The sequence below is a fragment of the Lissotriton vulgaris genome, chromosome 5 (genome assembly GCF_964263255.1).
Source record: "Lissotriton vulgaris chromosome 5, aLisVul1.2, whole genome shotgun sequence".
NCBI lineage: Eukaryota > Metazoa > Chordata > Amphibia > Caudata > Salamandridae > Lissotriton > Lissotriton vulgaris.
In genome coordinates, this window is record NC_141693.1 from 415,756,839 (window position 1) to 415,775,066 (window position 18,228).

Below are 18,228 nucleotides of genomic sequence, written 5' to 3' on the forward strand. Positions count from 1 at the left end.
GTATTTGAGGGTGCAAGGATAAGGGTTAATAGTGCAGCATTTCTAGACCTATGGGTCCTGCTTAACCTACAATGGGAAGATGCCATAGGATTGTGCACATAGGCTGTCAGCTCTCCTCTCTAGCGGGATCACTCAAGAAAGCTGAACTTCAGTGATGGTTTGGGCATGTCTAGTTCCTAAAACTGAGAGAAGGGAATCTGCTTGACCCAGAACGGATACATCAGCTAGGGCACACTGTCACAGTGAAAAGCTTAAGAATGGCTTAGGCCAAACTTTCAAAAGAGAAAAGTTGGAAAAATATAAACATAGGAATAGAAGCATAATGCAAATGGTAAATCTATCATTCAAACAGGTGGCCATGCTACAAACCAACCATGGTAAGCTAGCTTTAAACTAGCATTAAACATGGCTAGCTAACCACCGTATACCCAGTTACTTTTTTTCTTATTTGCAGCCTTGGCTGGCTCTGTGTGTGTGTGTGCGGCTGGCTCTGTGTGTGTGTGTGCGGCTGGCTCTGTGTGTGTGTGCGGCTGGCTCTGTGTGTGTGTGTGTGTGTGCGGCTGGCTCTGTGTGTGTGTGTGCGGCTGGCTCCGTGTGTGTGTGTGTGTGCGGCTGGCTCTGTGTGTGTGTGTGTGCGGCTGGCTCTGTGTGTGTGTGTGTGCGGCTGGCTCTATGTGTGTGTGTGTGCGGCTGGCTCTGTGTGTGTGTGTGTGGGCGGCTGGCTGTGTGTGTGTGTGTGTGTGCGGCTGGCTCTGTGTGTGCGGCTGGCTCTGTGTGTGTGTGTGTGCCTTTGTGTGTGTGTGGGGCTCTGTGTGTATGTGTGGGTGCAAATGCAATAGGTCTCACATTTGCGAGAGATTAAGTTAATGGCAATGTAAATGACAATGCCATTTATTTATCTGTTTTCAAAACCAACACATAAATACAAATTTTGTCATTTACAATACCAATAGCTCTAACTTTTCCAAAGGCGAAACCATTGCATTGTAAATGCTTGTTACTTTTTATTTCCCTGACAGTACCAGAGTGTTCCCTGCAGCAAGCACAACTGCATGCAGTTTCTAGTGCCATGCAAAACACCTACACCGCGTGTCCTCAAAAGGTCAAACCTGCCCCAATTTCAAAATGTGGAACATTTTAATAACCGTTTGATTCGCTAATGGACTGCACTTTTATTTTGGCCTCCAAACCAATTTTCTGTCCTAGTCCTCTCCTGATCCTGAATGCTCCACTGCTCATAGAACGAAAAGTCCTCGGAAGATAGCTTCCTAAAAAAAAATCGGCTCTCTAGATTCTGCAGTAGCTAAACGATAATAAACATTGCAATATGAAGTTGATCAACCCAGCTGCGACAGCTTTCAAACGGAGACAAGCTCATAACAGCAGTAACATGTTATTCCTCAGCACTCATAGTTATGTCACTTTAGGTGATGCTTTTATCTTTAGGTTTCAAGTTTCTAGTTAACAGTCTTCAGATCTGGATATCTCATGACTCTCGACCAGAGCCTCCACATTCAGGAGGAATCGAACTCAGGGTCATATGTACAAGTCCTATGGCCACTGAAGCGTCACCTTTTTTTGACGCTCCAGTGGCGTAGCGCCATTTCCCATATTTACGTGGCTTACCACCACCTTGATTTATTATTAAGTAATTATTAATTGGTTGTTAAATATGATTAATTAATTAACTGGTAATTAATTAAGTTGTGTCATTTTTTTTAGGAGTGGGTTGTGGGGTTTATAGGGGTAAAGGGTGGGAAGTAATTATTTGTTAATTAATTAACAATTATTTGTTAATTAATGCTAATTAATCAATTTAAATTTAAATATGGCAATTGTCTAATTAATTTTAGATGTGTGTTGTGGGCTTTATATGGTAAAGGGTGGGAAGTAATTTATTTTTAATTAATCGTTAAGTAGATGTTAATTGATATTAACTTATTAATTTAAAATTAATTATGGAAATTGTGAAATGATTTTTAGGTGTGGGTTGTGGGATTTATTGGGGTAGAGGGTGGAAAGTAATTTATGTTTAATTAATCAATAATTAGTTGTTCATTAATATTAATTGATCAATTGATAATTAAATAGGGTAATTGTCTATTTTTTTGTGTGTGAGTTTTGGTTTTATAGGGGAAATGTTTGGTGAGTAAATTCATAATTTTCTGTTTTAATTTGTTTTTTAATTAATAATATTTCTTTAATTGATAGGTAATTATGTTTATTATGGAGGTGGTTTTTTTTTAATTTAGATGTGTGTTGTGAATTGTGCGTGTTATAGGGAAGAAAATAAAAAAATATTACATTTAAGTAATAATTAATGTTTTTGTTTATGAATATTTTCTAATTAAAAAATAGTTATTTGTGTGTAAATTATTTTAAAATGTATTTAATATAATATTTCCAGGTATTAGTCTCGCAGCCAAACTGCACAATGCCGGCATAAGGGGAACCGCCCTCGACTGGATCATCTCCTTTCTCGCAAGTAGAACACAAAGGATCAGACTCCCTCTCTTCCTCCCCGAACCCACAGAGATCAACTGTGTAGTACTCCAGGGATCATCTCACAGCCCCACACTCTTCAATATCTACATGGCCCCCGTAGCTGCCATTTTCAGATGCCACAGACTCAGCATAGTATCCTACGCAGATGACACTCAGCTCATCCTCTCCCTCACGAAGAACCCTGAAGCAAGCAGACTCCGTTTACAGGAAGGAATGAAGGATGTCGCAGCCTCAATGAGCAGCAGCTGCCTAAAGCTCAACTCGGGCAAGACCGAGGTCCTTGTCCTCGGATCATCCCCCACGGCTTTGAACAACACCTGGTGGCCACCCACCCTTGGTAATCCACCCACACCTTCGGACCTGCTGGTGTAGGGCCAGGCTCCGCCGGCTTGATTCTGATGCCTGCGGTAGCCAGCCTTTCCGTGGGGGTGGGACCGCCATGGAAAGGCATGTGGAGAATGTCTCCGGGGGCCAATTGCAGGCCCTCAATGTGTTGGGGGGGTGTGGGTGCACTAGGTGGTACCCATGGTACCACCCTACATGCCCCTCTACCAGGTGGCAGGCACTGTGCAGTGCCTGCCACGCAGTGCAAGGACATGCTTTTTTGGATATCGCAGGGGTGCTGCTGGCAGCACGAACCGCCGCAATGTTAGATGCCGTGATCAACTGCAGAGCATACTGATTGGACCGGTGGCTATGCCGCGGTCCTAGGGGGCGGAATTTTCACGCTACCATGGCAGTCGGAGTGATTTTTTGACCATCATCCTAATAGACCCTTTAATTTAAAAAAAGTGCTGGTCACTAAACATATCTAATTTACTATTCCCACTCCAACCTAACTTCATTTAAAGAATGTGCTGAACACTAAAAGTACATAATTTAGTATTCCCAGTCCAACCTACTCTAAGTCATGGAAGGTGCTGGACACTAAACATAATAATTTACTATTTCCCACTCAAAATCTTTTACATCTTTTTTTCTATTTTAATTTTTTTTTGCAATATTTTAAAACACTCCCCACCCTTATCCCCTATACACCCAATATCCCACTTCTAAAATATTTTTGAAAAAAATATTCATTTTAAAATATTTAAAATATTTAAAAAATATTTTAAAACACTCCCCACCCTTATCCCGCAAAAAACGAACATCCCACTCCTAAACATTTGAAAAAAAAAAGGTTTTATAAACATTTTTTTAAATATTTATTATTAAAAAAAATATTTTAAAACACTCCCCACCTTTATCCCAGCTACACACAACATCCCTCTCCTAATTTTTTAATGTTTTATATTAAATTAAAAATATTTCTTAAATATTTTAAAACACTCCCCACCCTTATCCCCTATAAACTCAACATCCTGCTAATAACAATTTATTAAAAAATATATTTTAATTTAAATCTAAAATATTTAATTTATTTTTTAATATTTCAAAACACTCCCCACCCTTATCCCCTATAAACTCAACATCCCACTCCTATAAATTTGTAAATGTTATTTCCTTAAAACTAAATTTAAAATATTTTGAATATTTTAAAACAGTTTTTACCCATATCCCCCATAAACCCAACATCCTGCCCCTAAAAATTCGAAAGAAATATTTTATTAAAATTAAATGTAAAATATATTTTTTAAACTATAAATATTTTAATACACTCCCCACCCTTATGTCCTATAAACTCAACATCCCACTCCTAAAAGTTTGTAAACAAAAAATATTACATTTTAAATATTTTATCTATTTTGAAATATTTTAAAACACTCCTCACCCTTATCCCCTATAAACCCAACAACCCGCTCCCAAACAAATTAATAAACCAAAACAATTATATTAAAATTATTAAACAACTCTAAAGGCAAAAATATATAAATTATTACACTAAAAACAATAAAACTAAACAAATAAAACTGTATAACATGAAACTATTGCTGCTGGGCTTGGCGCAATCGTTGCTCAGTTGGGCACCCGGAGACCAATATATCAGCATTATTATACCAAAAGTGGTTATGATCGCTGGGAGTGCTGATGAATCACTGTCGATATTCTTCGCCGCAATGCATGAATATCGCTGAAAATTCAGCGATATTCATGCATTACCGAGCTAATGCTCTTAGCCATGTTATCTACCTCCCATTGGATAACATGGCTAAGAACTGCTTAGGGCAGGTGTTAGCTTTTGGAGATATTCACGCTTAGCGTTTAGTTAATAGGAGATAGCGATGTTAGCGACTCTTTTCAGTCTCTAACATCTTGGCACGCCCACTTTGCATGTCATTAGTGATAAATATCACTGACATGCAAAGTGGGGCCCAAGATGGTAGCTATCTCCTACTAGCTGTCGCTAACTGGTGTTAGCCACAGCTAGGTAATAGGGAGATAATTTTATCTCCGCTTTCTTGGCTTTTAAAGCCAAAAAAGCGGAGATAAACCCCCTTGATAATATGCCCCCTTATTTCGAAATTCTTGACCTCAGTATTGCAGACCACAGTATCCAATCAACGATATTTTGAACACTATATTTATGTCAGTCGATATTTTCAATTCGATATTTTGTTTAAATACCATGGCAGAGAGGTGTTGGACCTTGAATGACTAAGGTGGGGCAAGGGTAGTACAAACAATAGTCAGAGATATAGGGAGAGTGTGATCACCAGGAAAAGTCCCCAGTCAGCTAATCTGTACTTGTGCATCGTGCGTTCTTCTGCCACTCTCCTCTGCGAATACTGATTAGGACACAGAGGTCTCCCTCGTGCTCTGTTTCCATATCTCTGACATTCTTCAATTGCTGCAAACATTCGTGCAGGATGGTCAGCAACAACAGAAGGGCAGGCAGACTAAATGTCATCAGTATACCAGGCTGAATCCTAGTCTGAGGAATCGGCTAGCAGTGCAGCTCACATACGAGCTATCTGCCCTTCCTTTTGACACGTTACATGCGACAGAATGACAATTCCATCAGCATCAATAAAATGTCTAGATGGCATATTCGAACCATCCAACGTTCAAACTATGTCATCCAATATATTTGCAAGAGAAGAGTGAATTGCAGAGGAACTCTCTTTCTTTGATTAGTGTTATGCCTCCCATTAGCCAGACCTAAACAAGCTGTCAATTTCACGCAGATTTGGGAAAATGTAGCAAGGTCTGTCTTAAAGTGAGGGCACTGGTCTAGTAAATTCAAGCAATTCCTTTAATTTGCAGTTTCTTTTCCAACTTCTTCTCTGCTGTGGTGTTCTGATATAGAGTAGAAATGTGTTATTGCTGCAGTTGTCATTTGTTATTATAATTTGTTATTCTCAGTTGTTCTTTTTGCCTGAATATTGGTAATGGTCCTTCGTTTGTGATTACAAAAGGTCTCCTACAGCAAGATCACACACTAGGAAACTGGGTAGTGTTGGCCTTAGAACGACCACACTAGTGCCCGTATCTACAGTATGCAGTAGTAGTGTTCGACCTCTTGCAGTCCCACTGCTCGGGAACCACCATGCATACAACAAAGAACTTAGAGGCTGATTAGGATGGTGGGCGGACTTTAGTCCACCCGTCATTCCAGTGGAAACGGGACCGGCTGCCAGACATGCGGCATTCCAGCAGCCCTGATTAAGATGCGACGGCCACGCTGGCGGTCGCATCCGCAAGTCAACATTGCGGCGGTTGCTGCTCACAGCAGCACCAGCCGCAATGTCCAAAAGACATGACGTGCATTCCCATGCACAACGGCACTGCCCGGTGCCTGACACCTTGTACATGGCAATGTAGGGGGGTACCATAGGTACCCCCCAAGTGCAGCCCCTCACCAACCCCAAGGGGGCACGCAAAGGGCCCTCAAACCAATTTCTGCCAGCCTTTCCATGGCGTCATCGCCGCCATAGAAAGGCCTGAACAGCAATACATCCTAATATGGGTGGCGGTGCCAGCTAGGCACCGCCACCATATTAGGGGCCAATTCTGCCTGGCCGGCAATCAGAATGATTGCCGACCGGCGGAAAAGCGTGAAACACACTTTGGGCATCATTAGGATGGCGGGTGGACTTTGTCAGACCGCCATCCTCACAGTAAAAGGGACCGCCCGCCATATGTGCGGGGGTCCCGTGAGTGACATTAGGATGCGCCCGCCACAATGGCGGGCGCATCCTGCATTTTTAACATTGCGGTGGGTGGTGCTTTCAGCACCACCTGCTGCAATGCCAAAAATGCATGTTGTGCATGTGCATGCACAACGTGGCAGGGATCGCGCCGTGCCAGCCATGTTGTGCATGCACATGAAGGGAAGGGGGGTACCATAGGTATCCCCCATCTGCCCCCCCAAACCACCCAACATCCTGGGGGCCCACAACAGGACCCCAAACTCAAAAAACACATGCCTTTCCATGGCGGCAAGGCTCCCTCCTGCTTGCATCCTGATATGGATGGCGGTGTCTAGCAGACACCGCCACCATATGAAACCCTTTTCCACCTGGTCGACTTGTCGACCGAGCAGAAAAGCGTTGGACGGTCTTCCCGTCTACCACAGTCACCCGCCTTACTAATGTGGTGGGGGGAAATGGGTGGCGGGTTACGATGTAGGGCGGATCGCCACCACCATGTGGGCGGTGGCGATCCGCCCTACATCCTAATGGGCCCCTTTTTATCCGCTGCGAAACCCCCGCCATAGTAATATGGCGGGTGGTTCACTTGTTACGATGTTGTGACGGTCGCCACCGCCAGCGCGGCGGTGGCCGACGTCACAACATCATAATAAGCCCCTAAATTAGAGAGGGAATGCTGAATGCATTTCATTTCAGTTTAGATCCTACAGTTCACAGCATTCCAAAAGTTCATAACACAATTGTCTTTGTTTGATCCATTTAAGAGGAGGGACTCTGAATTCTTTGAACTAAATTGGTATGAAGTACATTAAGTGCTCCTTCTCTAACCAAGCCCTAAGAGCAAGAGCTTGCCTGCTACACTAAGTGATCCAAAACTAACAGATGTATTAATTCATTCATACATTGACGTATTTCTTGGTAAATGCCAACATTAAAACCATTTTAGCCTGGCTTTTGCAGGGAAAGAATATAAACCAACCTGAAGGGACACATTTCAATACCACAGACCAGTGTATCAGATTTCCCTCGAAGTTATTATTCCGCTTCCCTTATTTCTGCTTCATCCTTCATCTTTATATAGCTGCCATCTTGGAAAGAAGTAATCTTTCTACAGACTGAGAAAACACAGAACACAAGCACCAACTAAACAAGGTAAAGTTGGAGACTACTTTTAAGGGCATAAGTGTCATTATTAGGCATGAAGGAGGCATGTGGCATGCACTGTGGATTATTACTAGAATATGCTCTGATGACCCCTGCTGATAGAAACGTACAGAAAGTAAAATCAATATTTGGAATGTAGCCGCGCATCAGTGATTTTTTAAGACCTTGTAGTACTCATACAGATTGTCACTGGAGTGAAATATTGGATGTACTTTAAGTCAATTGCACTGTGGTGGGTAAGAGAATGGTTCTGTAGGGCAGCACCAATTCATCAAGCAAAACCAAGAGGAATACAAGGGTCAATGGGGGAAGCAAAGAGAACTGTTGAAGCTCTTCAAAGAATCTTTTGAGGCAAGTAGAGCAAGAGTCTAAGTTGAGAAGACATAACTTCTTAATTTTCGTTTTAAATAATGGAACCAGTGTGAGCTGCTCCCCCTCATTGCGCGTTTCATGTTCAGGTCAGAATGGTGATGTGTCTCGAGAAGCTCATCTGTGGCGAAAAACATATGACGCGGACCCTAAACAAACATACACGCTTGTATTCACTGTGGTCACTTACCTCAAGTCAATAATTAAAGAATCTGTGTGCACAATTTTCTCCCACACATGCTTGACCAGGAGGTCTGACACCTGAAGAATGAGCTCCATTTCTCCGAACATGTCGAAGCGCAGATAGCCAACGTTGTTGTCGAAGACGTCTGTGTGGAACGAATACTTTATCATTTCCTCAAACATTTCTGGGGACGGGATCTGAAAAGACATAGGACATGAATAAGACATTCATTTGGGACAGGTCGTACATGATGCTTGTCCTTTCATTGTGACCTTGTCCTGCCATGGCAGTGAGAAAAGAGGAGGACTGTACACAAGTCATCTCCCTAACACATATCTTAGATTGACAATTGTTGTGGAAGTCTCCTCTCAAAACTGAAAGCAAGAAAACGTGTATTTATTGTATGCCTGTGAGTTTGTTGACAAGTTTACAGTGCTACCTTATGTATATACCTGATGGATGTGGTCATTTCTATACATTATTACATATCTACTTCAAGTATTATTTGTTATATTCATTTGTTCCAATTTCAAACTGTAACCTATAATGCTGGGCATATTTGTCCCCTAACACTGTACTGTAGGGAGAGAGTTTGATAGGGTGACAAAGAGATTGGATTTCTATATTACTATGAGAACTACTGAGCTGGGGATATGAAATAACTGAAGCCACTCAAACGATAGATTTTTTTTAAATGCAGTTTTTATATAGCGCAAGCTCGATCAGAAGGTATCAAATAAATTATCATACTTGTAATAAAGCACGGTACGCACTGTGTGTTAGATATTTGAATGTATTTTGCATTACAGGTTTTATTATGTACTGCTGTTCTTAATGATACCCAATGTGGCTTTATGAGGCTCTGGGCAACTGCTAAACTGTGGAGATTATATTTACAGAATAATGATGTAAAATCTTTGTTAGCAGAGCTTCATCCAGTACCAGCTGGAAGGTCGTTGTGGGCTTTTAATATCTGTTCCTTGAGAGCACCGTGTTTGAGCCAGGATAAAGCATTTTCTCTGACCACGTATTGTACTGTGTGAACTCTGAAGATACTTTGGGGTGGAAGTTGGGATGAGCTCACAGTAAAGAATTCTTGACTAAAGCTGTATCTTATAAAATGCAATTTTGTTATGCTAACATTAATCATCTCAACCTCTATAGCTTTGTCCATTTACCCCAATTCAATGGTCTGTTCCTTTAACTTTAACGTTTCCAGACCTATCATTCAAAGATTTTTCTCTTCTCCACCATTCTTCATTTGAACATCAAATATCTCAGCTAGCATGTACACTCCAGGTGCAGGGCTGCCCTCTTGACATCAAGCCCATCCTTTTGGGGCCTTACCCAATCCCTGATATGTCCATTTTAATTTTTCAGACCCTTTCCTCCACCGGAAAAGCTCTCAACTGAGGTGTTTTTGTGTCCCCCCCATTACTTGCTGCCTCATGAACCATTCTTCCTCTGCCTACATCACATTCATGATGTGCATCCTGTTCCTTAAGAAAGACAAATGGACCCCGTCAAACTGAAACAACCTCTGGAGCCTGTACCTTACATCGACATGATGAATTAATATAGTACTGTGTGTTTCGTAAAACGTTATGTTTGTTGGTCACCCTTTTCTGGAATGGTTGAAGGCAATGAGTTTCCTTCCCCCTTTGAAGATTCTCATTGACAACAGTTGGGTCCTCACAATTCCTGCCAATCACCCTCTTCTCTGCCCCAACATCCCTCTTCGTCAGTTTTTATTAACTCAATGCCCATCTGCCACTCTAGATCACTGTCTCCCAAACTTATGATAATGATGTCCAGCCTAGTTCATCTATCTCCAAGCTCCCACAGGAAGCATCTGCTCCTATCTCATTCCCCCTTGACCTGACCATTGTGCAGTGACTCCCTGATAAAAATAATCTAGTCCTGGCTGTTTTCTCGAATGCTGCCAACCTGTGTTTGCACATTCCAGTTTCACAATGACGGTAGATCCACACTATCTCCTTCCCATTCCTGTTTGTTCTGTGTCCTAGAAAGAAATAAAATCTAATCAAAGGTTTTCAGCCACCTCCAAGTTGATTCACTCAAGATCTCACGTGTGTCACGACCATTCCCATAAAAGGTACAATAATAGCTCCTCTATTGTTTGACTCTCGCCCTTTCCCTGGCCCATTCTTTCAGTTTCTTTTCCCTGAACTCCCCTTCACTTGGTTTTTGGCCTCAGAAATACTTTCTGTAGAAAGCAATCACTGCCATTTTTCCTGCAATGATGACTGGGGCTGCACAATTCTCTACCAAGCCTGCCATAAAATTAACAACACAGCTTCTGCTTGCTTTAAACCCACTCAAACTCCTTGCCATCTTTTGACCCTGTCTCTCAAGAATTTGCCCAACACCTGTGGACATGTCTCCCTGGTTGATCCCACTAAGGATGCTCCAGCTATCTTGCTCGCTCTCACAGTCATACATCCACTTGTCTCTCCAGGAACCTGTGTTGTCCATTCCTCTGCTTCTGGTGCCAACCCACAGAATCTCAAGCAATGTGAACAAGACAGGGCACTAAAGGGTCATATTAAAATGGAAAACCACCTGTTTTACAACTGAGGCACTTTCATGGAAAGCACACCACTGCCCATCTCGAGGTATTCTCTGATGGTTGATTCATTTGCATCTATTTTAGTGATGGGAGGATTCAATCACTTGTAGTAGATTTCTTCCATCTTTAACTACCTGGTCCAAATCATTGTTTGATTTGATCTGTCTTTCAACTGAATATTTTTTTCTTAATCAAGTCAGCCCATCAACCACAAAGAATTGTGCTCAGATCCATTTTTAATATCCTGATGATGACTATCTACTTAAAACTTGGTAAAAAGCTGTTGTTGCATGCCACATTTACAACTTGACTGATAGCCTGTGTGCTACAGTACATACAGAGACACATTAATGGAAAAAGTAGCAATGTTACTCTGCAACCTGTTAATCACATTTGGGCAATTTTTACATATCACGTGCCACGTTTGCTAACCTCTGGCACTGAGCACTTTATTGCTTGATTATTTACTACTTACACTTGATGATTTTTTCCTTTATGACAAAGCTATTGGTTTCCAGTTTACATTGTGTCTTTTCTCTTTTTTCAGAATATCTGCTTTGTTATTGCATTATGTCCTATTGACTGATTTTGTGAGACCCTCTGAAGTGATGTAATAATACGATCTTCAACTTGTATACCTTGTGTGACCACCTTACCCATTTAATACCTGCTATACCCCTTGTCTCTGTGGCCCACTGGCAGCTATATGTTGTCCCAGATCAGCAGCTTCCCAGGTTTTGCCTGGAAGTCATAATCATGGTGTACAACTGTTACCACGCATTTTTTACCACGCACTACACTTACAACGCAGGCATTACCACGCATACCATTACAACGCATTGCGCTGGGGGGCGCTCTAGGATAGGGAATAAGTTTAATTTTATATCCAACACCTTCACTAGTATCCACGGGGACTGGAGTTGGAATATAAAATTATACTTACCACTATCCAGCACCTCAAAGCGCTATGCATTGTAACGGTATGCGTTGTAAATACCGCGTTGTAATGGTATGCGTGGTAATGGTATGCGTGGTAACGTCATACATCCCGTAATCATAGATCCTATTACTCTGTCGTTCTGTGGAAAGCCCACCCCAGTCCCTTCCAGAACTCTCCGCTCGCCACTGGTAACCCTTTCCCCATTCCTTACCTTGCTCCACTCTAGCTTTATGCCTTCATGGAACTCTCCCTCAGTCCCTAGACCCATTCCACACCCATCTTCCTCTAGCCTATCTACACTGGTGGAAACTCACTCTCCTTTCTCAGTGGTCTCCACCTCAGTCATGCAGTCTGAACTCTCTGGTAGAACTTCCCTGATCAAAGCTCCTCACCCTCTTGAGCACCTTTGCAAATGTCACTAATTATGTAGGTAATTTGCCCTGGGACCCCGTCGCTCTCAGAGGAGTAAAAAACTCTCTTGCTCCCATCTCATTGCCACGCCTGTCTTGTGCTGTTGTGATTCTCATGGCAGGTGCTACCCATACCTTCCTAGCATTCTCATTCTCTTTCCAACAATCCTCATTCTGCCGGATGGTTTCATCTATGGGGGTTGGAGACCTTAGCCAACCCTCCCCTTCGGTCTGCACTCCTCTCCCGGTCAACCGCGGCCATGCAGGTAAGAGTAGTGGTCCTGGGTGGTGGTGATTTCGACAGGCGACAAAGAGGGATCATTAATTATTTATTTAGTTTCCCCTCGTGGTCGTCTGTCAAACCCCTCCCAGCCCACCCCACCGCTCTTACCTGGAAGCACTACTCCGGGTACCCTCCGTTTTTCTTGCCGTCTCTTCTTGCTCCAAATCCTGCTGGTCCCACTGGCCATGCCATTCACCTCTCCTACTGAACTCTCAACTCCTGTGTTCTTCCAGGCACAGTGTGTCTTGGGGATAAATTTCGATTACCCCTACTCTTACGACAGACATGCTCCAGGAGCCATTGCAATCACTCCAGATGCCCTGCTGTGCCCGTGTGTTCTGGTCTAACAATCACTGTTTCTGCTCCCAGGTACATGGCCCTTTGCCTGGTGGGCCATATCACTCTATGCTGCGCATATTTTACCCCTTTACACCCCTCCACCTACGCCCATTACTGTGTTTCTTCTCAAATGTTGGGGCAAGCCTGAAGCGATTATAGCAGCCGGTACTCCATGGATGCTGCCCTAGGAGGTCTACCTGTTACCACTTGCCCTGTGGGGACTACCCTTGCTGGTTCATGGGGTTATGTATCCCAAGACAAGATTCAAAGGGTGGAAAACAGGTTCTTGAGATACTTTTTGTCCGTTCCTAAGTCCTCCCCCACTTTTTCGATCCACTCCGAGGTGGGCCTGGACTACAAAACAGATAGACTGAAACTGGCCTCAATAACATTCTGGGCAAAAACATGGCTCAATTCAGAACTAACTCTGAACCACGCTATCCTGACTGATGCCATGACACTGGATTACGCAAAGAAAATACCCTGGTTGGAATATTTGAGATATACTTTCACACAGTTAGGACGCCCAGAACTCTTTCTGTCACCATCTAGCATCAGGAGGGAGGATTTTAACTGGATCAAGAATCATTTTCTAGTTAGGGCAAGATTGGCTCGTGAGGAGCAGGAACTTGCGAAACCATCAGTTAGATTACATTTCATGTTAATAACTTCCCCTTCACTTGAGCCTTACCTTAAAATCGTAACCAAACCCTTACATAGATCCTTGCCAACTAAATTTAGATTCAATCTGATCCATTTTTCTATGGGTAGTTACCAATCATGGGCTAAACCTGAAGGGGGCCCACCTTGTAACTGTGATACATTTTCTCAACAAGATACCATGCATTTTATTATGTTTTGTGGGTTTTATTCGGGCATAAGGAAAAAATATTTGTTACCAATTCTGAGAGAGGTCGACTTTATTCAAGTCAGGCCCGCATTAACCTACCTCCAGTTGTTGAGTAACACCCGCATCATTTATTGCGTGGCCAGTTTTCTCGTGGCGGCATTTAGAATCAAGACAAAAAATGTGCCACCTAATGTATTATTTTAACTACTGTATTCTCTGTGCTGATTTTATCCTGATTAATTGCAGTGTATTTGTTTACAAGGGCCTTGCACTGATTTTGTAAATTTATGAATTGATTGTTTTATGCTTGTATGTAAATCTTATGCCTTTTATGATTTTAACAAATCGAATAAAGTGTATTTGACTGACTGACTGACTGACTACCCTTTCTGCTGTCTGCATCTTTCCTTAGGGTCCCAACTAGATCCAAGGAGTCTCCCATTTCTCACTGCCTTGAAGAAGCACCTATGCGTTCCTGCCACTTCATCATCATTAGGCATGACAGAATGATTATTGTTGTTAAATCAGGTTTTTGGACAGGATAAAGTTTGATCCAATTGTTTTGGACTTGTAATAGCTGGTGCCAGGCTGCTAACCCTTAGACAAGCGCTAAGAGACTGATGGTAATTTGGTGCTATATAAATGGTACTAACATAACATAACTGTTTCAGTGCTTGTGGGTACAGCTTCTGGTGTGACTTCATGCTCCATCCGGTGTCTCACACACCACGGTGTGCAGAGTGTTGTCCCCTTCTGTCAGGCCAGGACTCTCCAAGGCATAGCATTTAGTGAAGGTACAATGTGAGATGACTGCTGAGGAGGGCACACTTTACTCAATAAAGAAGAACACATTTGTTGCATGGCTTGTGCTCCTTATTGGGCTTGTATCTGTTTGTACAACCGAGCCCGGTGGCCAACAGTGGTACAGATGACTGTGATGTGAACTGAGCAGTACCATGAAAGTCTTCAAAACTTGTAAACCTGGCATGGGGATCTTCATTCACACTGTATGAATGAAAAGTATGCACCAATCAGGTGCTTCCTTGGTGTACACACCTCATGCACATTCGGATTGGTACAAAATATATGGCTTTTGAAATTAAAATAACTTTCTTCAGCACCATCCTACATGTGTTGCCTAACTGAATTATTTGTTTGGAATGTGAACGCCTTCAGTGTGTGAGACAACGTGTACTTTTCATTTCTGCTGATTCTTGGCCATTTTGCTTTTACTGGTGTTTTGAATTCTTTGGTACCGACATTTGGGAATAATCCTACTTTGGGGGTCGAAACGTCGTCTGTGTCATTGTCACATGCCAGTTGGATCAACAGTGCTTTTTCATTGTGATATATGACTCCAAATCATGGCTATGTATTGTTTATAATTTAACTGTGTGGCTTAAAAAAGCCGTGGCTCACTGTAAATAATGATGTGATGAATAGAATGTCACTACTTTCCCTTTACACTTTTTCAACCCTCACATGATGCACAATACCTTTTCCTTTTCCTTTTTCTCCCCCTAACGTGGGGCACTTGTTTGGTACAGCTTTTTGAGTAATTTGTGCTGAGTCATTTGCTGATTTACAAGCATTTGAAGATGTTCAATTTGATTAAATAACATTGTTCTATATATCCATAGTATATTAGTGTATTTATGCCTATTGAGTTCTAATTTTGGCTGTTCTCAAGAATTTTTCTACTGGAACCAATTCTTTACTGTACTGTTTCTGTAAGCAGGACTGAAAATGATGCTATGTCTGTCACATTCACAACGCCCTTGCCCGACTTGTGTTTTTATATCTCCCTCAGTCCGACAGGTCTGCTCAGTTTCTCTCTGTGCTGCCGGGCCCCGCCCTACCAACTTTCCTGCCTCCTTCACTTCCTCGCGTCTGCTGCTGTCCTGAAGGTCCCCACACCCTCTCTAGAGTCTTTTGTTTCTAGTTTAAAGTGCAATTTAAACATTTTCCCTTCAAGTCAAAACTCCATGGAACCCCAAGGACCATTCAGATGTGCCCTACTGTCCTTGTTTCCACACTGCCCTGAAAGCACCTGCTGCATGAGAGCTGAGCCTATTGCCTTTTGCCCTGGACGAGTTTTTCCTGTGTAGCCTAAGCCCTCCATGCAAAAATGCCAGGAATGTGGCATTTTTCTTCCTGAGCAGCCCTTTGCCCTCCCTGTATAAGGTGACTGTGTTGCCTGGCCTGACAGTGGAGGTGAAATCCCTCTTTCGGGGTCTCCTCTGCTGCAGAGATCTTTCAGGAAGCCATTCGCAAGACAATAGATCACATCCCAAATGCACTGAACTACAGTGACAACATCTTGGTGTACGGTGCCAATGTCCAGGAACATAGCACGGCGTTGGATAGGGTCTGCCATGCCCTCCTCGAGGCGAACCTCACACTTAACAAAGACAAATGCGAATTTCATAAGTCTACCCTAAAATTCTTTGGACACATGTTTTCTGGAGATGGGATGAAGCCTGACCCTGAGAAGGTGTCAGCTCTAAACAACACAAAAAATCCGCAAGATGTGAGTGACATCCGATCATTTCTAAAAATGGCAAGCTATTGTGCTCGATACGTAAAAGACTACGCCACCTTTAGTTATCCCTTGCAAACTCTCACTAAACAAGGGCAGCCCTTTAAGTGGACACCTCAATGTGAGCAAGCCTTCCAAGAGATCAAAAGAGCTGTCGAGTCGGCTAACAACCTGGCCTATTTCAGCCCCAAGAGAAAAACTGAGATCACGGTAGATGCCAGCCCGATTGGGTAGGGGGCCATCCTTGCACAGTTTGACCAGGACACCGATCAAAGACACATTGTCGCATATGCCAGCCGAAGTTTGACAAACACTGAAAAGGCTTATTCCCAGCCAGAGAAGGAAAGCCTGGCCGTAGTGTGGGCCTGTGAACACTTCCACATTTTTATATACGGCAAATACTTCACGTTCGTAACTGACCATCAAGCGCTAGTCACCATATTTGGCAATCCAAGAGCCAAGATGCTACCTCGAATTGAACGCTGGGGATTACAGTTGCAAGAATATACATACACCATTATCCACAAGCCCGAGAAGTCCGCTAATCCCGCCGACTACATGTTGAGACACCCCCGGACTTCGCACACCTCAGGACCGTCCCTAGCGGTGGAGTACATTCACTTTGTGGTTGATCAAGCCAGGCCACCGGCGGTCCCACTGGAAGCCATTTGCGAGGCCACTGCTCAGGATGCTGTTCTGCAACAGGTAAAGCGACAACTGCAGACAAACACATGGCGCATTGCAATGATGATGACAGTGGGAACCCGAATGACCGGCAAGAATTACAGGCCTTTAAACACGTGAGTGATGACCACTGAAGAGGGACTCATACTGCAAGACCAAAGAATAGTCATTCCCATGCAACTTCGCCAAGGTGTGATCAACTTAGCTCATGAAGGCCACCGTGGAGTGGTGGCAACTAAAAGAGCACTTCGAGAAAGAGTATGGTATCCTCTACTTGATCTAATGGTGGAACTCACTCTCAAGGACTGTCCTCAGTGCCAACTCGCGAATCAAGGTGAGCCCCCCGCTCCTCTTCAGATGTCAACATTACCGAGTGGTGTCTGGCAAGAGCTCGCTTTAGATTTCTATGGACCCCTTCAATCTGGAAAGTATGCCCTGGTCCTCATGGATGAATACTCAAGATTCCCTATAGCACAGTTTGTTTCGTCCACCAACGCCACGAGCACTATCGCGTTTCTGGATGAAGTCTTTGCCGCCTGGGGGATTCCAAAGAAGTCAAGACAGACTACGGACCACCGTTCAATGGTCACGAGTTCAGGGACTTTGCTAAACATCTCAATTTCAAGCACCATAAAATCACCCCATTGTGGCCCCAAGCCACCGGGATGGTGGAACGCTTCATGGCCACTCTAAAAAAGACATTCCAGCAGGCAGCGCTAGACAAAAGGGATCCTCAAGTGGCTCTGAACGAGGTTCTGCGGGCCTATCGCACAACTCCTCATGCTACTACAGGCAGATGTCCTGCCACCCTCATGCTAGGACGCCCTATCCGGACCCGAATACCTACCTGGGAAGGCAATTTACAGACTGCACCAACTAACAGTGAATACGAGGACTTGGCAGTCACGGATCGCGAAAGCAAGGACAGGATGAAGTCATACGCAGACGCCGGGCAGAGAGCCAAATCTCCATCCATCCATCAAGGAGACTGGGTGCTGGTCAAACAGGAACAACAAAGAAAAACGGATTGTCGGTTTCGGGTTGAACCCTTGGTAGTGACACAACAGAAAGGAACCATGATAACTGCAGAGTCTGAGAACAAGAGAATCACACGCAATGTCTCACATTTTCAAAAGTGCACTCCCGCAGTCAAGGATGCTCTTGTCAAGACAACAGAAAGGTCAAATGAAGAAGTGCCCTCCAACCGATTCCACGTTGCTTATGCCTGAGGGATGGACTGAATCGGATACTGGATTGGGAGATACATCTCTGCGACCCAA

At 43.4% G+C, this 18,228-nt stretch overlaps 1 protein-coding gene across 1 annotated transcript in view; it reads right to left on the reverse strand.

The window, feature by feature from the left end:
• The window catches only part of RBP3 (retinol binding protein 3), a 117,003-nt gene that overhangs the window by 70,722 nt on the left and 28,053 nt on the right, over positions 1-18,228 (reverse strand). Inside the window, exon 2 of the mRNA XM_086921784.1 lies at positions 8,320-8,510. Coding sequence (XP_086777910.1) covers positions 8,320-8,510 — 191 coding nt within the window. The remainder of the gene's footprint in view (positions 1-8,319; positions 8,511-18,228) is intronic.